Source organism: Coloeus monedula, assembly GCF_965178545.1.
Source record: "Coloeus monedula genome assembly, chromosome: 4".
NCBI lineage: Eukaryota > Metazoa > Chordata > Aves > Passeriformes > Corvidae > Coloeus > Coloeus monedula.
Window position 1 is genome coordinate 50890510 of NC_138784.1, and position 7500 is coordinate 50898009.

The 7500-nt window shown below is 35.0% G+C and overlaps 1 protein-coding gene across 1 annotated transcript in view; it reads left to right on the forward strand.

Annotated features, from left to right (window-relative positions):
* FOXP2 (forkhead box P2) overlaps positions 1 to 7500 on the forward strand; it is a gene marked incomplete at its 3' end in the record, with an annotated part of 394472 nt that overhangs the window by 339849 nt on the left and 47123 nt on the right. The window contains exons 14-15 of the mRNA XM_082280538.1: positions 3673 to 3886; positions 5500 to 5604. Of these exons, the coding sequence (XP_082136664.1) occupies positions 3673 to 3886; positions 5500 to 5604 (319 nt within the window). The remainder of the gene's footprint in view (positions 1 to 3672; positions 3887 to 5499; positions 5605 to 7500) is intronic.

Genomic DNA, 7500 nt, shown 5'->3' on the forward strand with positions numbered 1-7500 from the left:
AAAAAAGCTATGACACAAGTACATCTAAAGTTGTAAAAGCTACAGTGAAAATGAGTCCTACTACACTGAATAGAATACCAGTGGGGAGACAAGTTGATTCATAAATTGGGACATGAGAGACTGGTAATGCTGGTTTCTTTTTGTGTGATTGGCTTGGACCAGAGTCGAAAAAAGCACGAAACACAACCTCCCTCCGAACTGCTTTACCTTTTGCAAACTCCTCTTGTGCCATCTGTTGCAAAAATAATTCCTCAGGTTTTCTCTCACATTAAGCAATCCCCATAGATTTCCCTCGGCACTCCTACCCAATTGCATTGATATTCATTATTTTAGTGCAACACTCATTCATCTACTTCTGCTATAACAACACAGAAAAAAACCCCTTTTTAATAGTTTTTAGGAGTAAACAGTTCTTTTTAAAACCTTTCTTTTACTCAAAGAATTAAGTCCAACAGAACTCACGACAAAAAAGATTGATACTAAAGAAATAAGAAATTACAAAATTTTACAGTTAAAATATATATACATTGTTATTGTTGAAGTAAATTAATCTCTTTTTTGCGTTTGCCTTGATGTTTTTTCACTATAGTGAATTAGATACAAGTATTTAATTCTTCCATTTTTAAATTAAGCCTTCAGAATTGAATTAAGGTAACACATGCTAGATGTGGTAAAAGTATGTTTTTCTCCTTCTTCTGTGCTGCGAGAGATGTAACATAGTTATGCAGAAGGATTTACATAAATACTTCTCTATGCATCCATTCAGATTTCTCGGTTACACGGATGGCTAGAACACTGAAAGTAACACAGGGGATTCATGTTTGTAAATTATTGGTCATAAAGAGTCCTGTAAACCACAAATTATTATTGGCAAACGGTTTACGTCTGATAGTGTGAAAAGATGTATCTTAAAAGTACAGCTGTGAGGTTTGCCTGTATAAACAGTATTTTATTCCTGTATAGTTTCTGCCTTTAAAGAAAGGGAATGTTTCCCATGTTTTCTTGATGGTCAGGTATCGCAAATAAGATTCAATAGGTGTTTTAGCATCTATTTTGTGATCAGGTCTTCACTATGCCGTATCCAAAACCAGTGGTTTGCTGTGAGTTACTTCCATGTATTGCTGTGTTGATGCTAGTTAAATGCAAAGGAACTGTAAATCACAGCAGTAAAAAGCCCCAAGCAAACTAAACGAACAAAAAACTACCAAGACCCCAAGTTTTGATCGGTCCATGTTGGAAAAGGAAAAGCTTGCATGGATGGCTTTTATAACTGATAGTTTTATTAAACATTTATTGAAACATAAAAATAGGGTAGATAGAGGTGAAAAGAGTTACGAAAGTAATATCAAAATCCCCAAATTCTTGGTGTTTGTAAGTTTCAAAGCAAATCGGTATTTGACCTTTTTATTATAGTCCATAATTTTTATTCCACTCTTGGTCCTCTTTTTGATCCTTTCCCCTTTAATATATTGTGGAGAGGGTATTTTAAGGGTTGTCACAACCCATGAAACTTTAAAACTTACCCTACTTTTGCATCCAGACTGAAATGTCTGTCAGCCATTTTACAAGTCTCTTGTAAAAAGAGAGTTAGACTTTTTTAGACACAGAAACCACAAAATTGCCATAATTTACAATTAATTACAAATCCGCTTATTAACTTTATACTTTTTAAGTGCCTGCCCTTAATCCTTTTATCCTAAAAGGCAGCCTTTCAGGGTCCTCCGAAGAAGTGATAAAATTAACCAGCCTGAGCCTAGAGAGAATTTTCTTTCTGATTTCAAAAAACCCTAGGTGAGCTAGGCAGCCTGGGGGCACAGCTCTATCCGCAGCAGAAGGGGCTGCCCAGCAGATGCCCAGACGGGCAGGAGATCCCTGTCCGTGGAACAGACCACTGCTGCAGCTGTTCCCAGCCCTCCTGCATTCACTCAGCTCGTGGGGCAGCTCTTACTCAGCTCTCACAGTACCCAAGGTTTGATGATCTCAAATGAATTTTCTGTCACTAGAAGATGTGATGTCTGATTACCTGAACAGATGGTTTTATTCTTGGTTTTTATTTTTTTTCGGGACAGAATTAGTTTATTTTTTTCAACAGGAGGAGGAAGGGAAGACTTTGAAGCGAATAATGTACTTTGTATATCATGCCACCTAAATGAATACATGATTTAGTTTTGATTTGTGATTACATTTGCAGGTAACTGTTATTTACGACACTAAAGTGGGGTTTTTGCTGTATTGCTGGAACATACCTCATGAACTCAGCAGTAATTACTTACCTTCATTAAACAATTACAACCAGTATTACCATCACTCCTGTTCCCCATCTCTCTAGTGCAATAAATTAGAGGTTGGCTTCTTTGCTTGCTTCCTTAAAACCTAGGTTTTTGCTATACAAATATTATATAAACTCCAGTTTAGGACTTGGCAATCAGCTCTTTTTCACTTTTTCCTTAGCTGAGTTTGCCAATGGGTGTTGGTACCTAAGGTAAAGAAGCAGGACTCAAAGCAGTAGTCTAAAAATGAGCTGCTTTCCTAATTATTAAAAAAAAAGTCTCCTCCACCCACTTTGTTTCCATACTACATCCAGATAAATTATTAATCTCTGTAAATAACTATTAATCTGTTTCTTAATAGCTTTGAATACTTCATGAGATAGCTACTGAGAAATATTAAGGAACTTCCTGAGCTGTTTCAAAATTTTTTGTTGGATCTGTTTTAGTAGTCTGAGTTTGTATGTTCTCAAAATAAGACATTATCTAATAAACAGATTTGCCAATCAGTGAAAAACAGTCTTTACATCTTTCTACTGTATCTTATTTACCAAACAAAATATACTCAGTGAAATTTTTGAATGAAAAAATGCTTTCTAGTACTTCTCAGGACCAGACATGAGAGCTCTTTCATTGAAAAAAAAAAAAAAAAAGGTAATACTTTGATTCAAACAGCATCAGCATTTTGAATGTTTTGCATTCCAGAAGATCCAGATACCATGACCATGTGTTACCTAATTTCAGTTGTTGAGATGAAATACAGAAGCCAGATTTTAAGATACTTCTGGACCAAACTATGTCAGGCTGAAAAACCTGGCTTTGAAATCACAAGGTCTCTGGGCTTTACATTCTTCTCTGCATTTAATCTAGTATTCTTCAAAAGTGGGATGTCAAACTTACAAAGTCTGGCAGTGACAGAAGGTGTATATATTTCTGGTGAACTCTTCATCTTTCAAAATCTGGATTTCCTATCTTAGCTGCATGTTCGGTGGCAAGATAAGAGAACACTCACAGCCCTTCTCTTGCCTGTGTTTTGAAGTCTTTACTTCAGGCAGAAGCATTTGTACTGTAGGTTTTCATGACTCATGCAAACTTGAGCCACACAACCCTAACACATATGTATGAATACATTCAACAAGACATTGCTTTTTGTGACCTAGGATGAATCCTGGAAACTACAATTCCAGGCTGCAAGTGGAGTAGAGAGCAAGTTTAAGCTCTTTTTTGTTTTATGTATCTGAATTTATGGATTTATGAATTTATGAATTTATGTTTTACTACATGTTGATTGTGCTGGTAAAACAGCATCAGCTTTATTGTTGGCATTAATCCATTAATAACACTGAGCTCATTATATGAAACTCTTTATTTTGTTATATTAGTGGGGCTCTCTTTCATTTTATAGCTGGCTTAAGTCCTGCTGAGATTCAGCAGTTATGGAAAGAAGTGACTGGAGTTCACAGTATGGAAGACAATGGCATTAAACATGGAGGGCTAGACCTCACTACTAACAATTCCTCCTCTACTACCTCCTCCACCACTTCCAAAGCATCACCACCAATAACTCATCATTCCATAGTGAATGGACAGTCTTCAGTTCTAAATGCAAGGCGAGACAGGTAATTCTGATGAGATTTCAACTGTGCTTATCCTTTGACATAAAGCGGTTGTTTAACATCTTAAGTCACATTATTTCCAATCAAAAAATAGCACTTAATGCAGGTTACTTAAGAGATCATGGAGAATTTGGTTTTCCAGAATTGTTTATCACCAGGGCATAATTTTCAGTAATGATATCTAATTGCGCAGACACAACAAAATTACCTGCATGTGGTTTTATAACACATGAACTTAGAGTAGTTTGGGTAAAAGTCAGAAATCAAGAATCAAGTGAGCTGGTGAAGAGCTGTCAATGGACATTTGTGGGCACTTTTGTAGGTGCATAGTTTCATTCATATTTAGCACACCTGGCAGTCAGGCCCTTCCGTTGAATCACATTCCTGGTTTCATTGACAATGTACATCTATATGAGTTGTCGAGGCTGTAATTCAGTACAAAGATTCCATATTAAAAGTGCTTCAAAACAGTATATTAAAGCAGCTCTCATGTTGTTTGTTTCTTGTGAAAAGAACCCCTGAATTTTCCTTCTTTTATGCATGACAGTAATGAAGTTGACATACTTCATACAAATTTTCAATGTTGTTAGTGTAATACAGTGGAATTCCACCATATGGATGAAGTTAAAATCATTTTTCTGACACATTGATAGATATTATTTACTGTTCCTTGATTTCAAGTAATGGATTAAATGCATGAGTATGTAGTATCTGTAGCACTTACCAGTAAATATATTAGTGTAGTCAGGTACAGATGATCTCAATATAAGATGAAATTTAATTGTATCTATATGACCTGAATTGTAAGTAATTTTATTTTCAAATACATTTTCCATTTAATTAGCTTAATACTTATAATATGAGACAATGATTTAAGTGTCTCTCATCCTCATGTGACTGTGAGAACAGTTTTTCATCATTATTTTGTATTATTTAAAAATCTGAATATCTTTATAGTAGTACTTTTAGTTAGTATTACTTTTGTGGTTATGTCTCACAGAATGGTTCTTTGCTTCAGGTTGTTGCCCACATCCATGGAACAATTCCCTGAATTTCTTTGATAACTCATCATGGATGAAACTATGGCAGATGTTCCAGAAAAAGGCATGGAGTACAGCTAGGGATTTTAATGAAGCTAAATAGTTAAAGAAGGCAATGCTTGTGAACAAAAATATTTATTAATGGAAGCAACTTTATTTTCATACACATTGAGGAGAAAATTCAAATATTTTTTTGAACATTCACAATATTCAGAAATTCTGACTGTCAGTCTTCAGTATTTATACTCAGAATTGATCAGTTCTGAGTGTATTTTTTATTATAGGTAAATGTTACACCAAGGTCATATGGCATAATTAGCATATGGTATTATACAGTCATCTTATTTTTTCATCCTTTATTAACAGTCATCTTTGGCTCTATTTCTTCTCTAATTGGAACATCATCTAGCCTTGGCAGTTGAACTATTCAATAGAACGATTAAATTTTTCTGACTGCTCTGAGCTAAATTGACCTGTTTTGACCTGTTTGTCACTGATCGTAACCTGACAGGCGCTAGCAGCCTCCAACGATTATGGCTTTTGAGATGAATCTGATGCCTTATTCTTTTGCTACAGCTCATCACATGAGGAGACTGGGGCCTCCCATACTCTCTATGGTCATGGAGTTTGCAAGTGGCCTGGCTGTGAAAGCGTTTGTGAAGATTTTGGACAATTTTTAAAGTAGGTGGATTTTTATTCATTGGTAGAAAATGTTCAAGGCAAGAGAAAGTGCAAGATGGCAAACAAAGTTTTACTGTAAACCATATCAGAGAGTTTTTTTGTGTGTTTCAAGCAACTGGATAATCGAGGCTATCGGCAGAGGGTCAAATTGTTATCCTTTCTTTCATGTCGAACACTTTTGCAGGCCTTTCAATAGCACAGTGTTTAATCCTCTTATTATCCTTTACTGAAATGGAGCCTCAGAAAATTTGAAGAGATGCTTTAGATTTTATATTGGATAGTGGGAGTATGAAAAAGCACATTTTAAATTCTGACAGTTTGTGTGAAGTGGGAATTACTGTGTATAGTATAAATAAAAAAGCACCGAGGACTAAGCATGACCATTTAACTCTTGCTAATCTGTTTTTGCTTTTGTTCTTGAATGTGCACAGGATACATAGAAAAAACCCCACAGTGTACAGGTGGGTTTGCACCTTTCAGGACTGAAAAGTGATGTCAAAAGTTTTCCTTTTTCAGCATTTGGTTTAGCCAGCTATTTTCTAAATCAGAGCATTTAGGAAATAAGTGACACAGCTTTTCCTTTTCATCTGCAGCTTCAAACTGCAATGGGTTTCTGCAGTTTTTCCTTTTTATTTATTTCAAAGTATTTACTAATATTTCTGTATTCATCTGAATTTTCAACAACAGTACTGGTTTGCTACCTATGTACATTATGGACTGGTCTTTGTTAGAAGAGCCATACTCATTTGGCATGCAATAGATCTTAATGGAAAGCTACAGATAGGCTTATATAGATGAGTAACTTCAGGGGCTGAGACTCTTATGTTGTCATGGTGCAGCTAACAGGGTGAATGAACTGTTTCATGCTTCATCAACAATTAAGTTAATTAGCTCATTTGAAATTGCACTGCTTTGTTGCCAGGATGTTGGCAGAAACATCAAAAAGATGTGTTTACAAATGGCAAACTACAGGGTATATAACAGAAGCACCTTAACAGCAGACCATAACTACTCAGTATCACAATAACTTTTATAATAGAATTATAACAATACTATTCATAAAGTATTTGCAATGCTTTCTCTGTCTTTCAGTTTTAAATTAAGTAACTTACACTGACTTGCAAATTGTACGTAGGTATCACTCCTGACAAATTTTTGTTTATTAGAGCATTAAGTGGAATGTCAAAACAATGGCTTATTAAAAAAACTGTATAGGATTTAAAATAACCTAATTTACATAAGTTTGTATTAAAAGGAAAATGAAATCTCCCAAATTCAATGTAGTGTTCTAAGTATTATTAATAATAAGAATTTAAACTCATTTAGCTTAAGCATTTTCCTTTTCAAGAAAAACCATTTCCTGAATATGTCCATCCATCTAGCCTATAGTGATGCTAATTCTTTGGGCAGACTTTGCACATCCATTATGTCAGGTCTCTTGTTATAATCCATGATCAGTAAAACCATTTTGATTAAGGCAGTGTAGTGCTAGGTTTACAGATGCTCTTGCTTTCCTGAACAAAATAACCCTGGAAAATGTGAAAGTGACATATAACATCTTGATAATTCTGGTGCAGAGCCAGTCAGGGTTTACAGCAGTGTCATGGCTTTTTGTCCTGTACGTCAGCAGAAGATGTTTGAGAATATTTTATTACTTCTTCTTTTCATTCAAGTCTGTTTACTCTGCCCTTAAAACAAATAAGAAGTCCTGATGCTGAATAGGAGAGTTTGTTTATGAAATAGAAATATTCCTTCGTTTTACACTAGCATTAAGATGGAAATCAATACATAACCTTGCATTAGATTCTTTAGTACCTTTTCATGTTCACACTAATGCAAAATCCCCATTACAATTAAAAAACATTTTCTTTCAATTAAATATCAACTTTTAGTCCA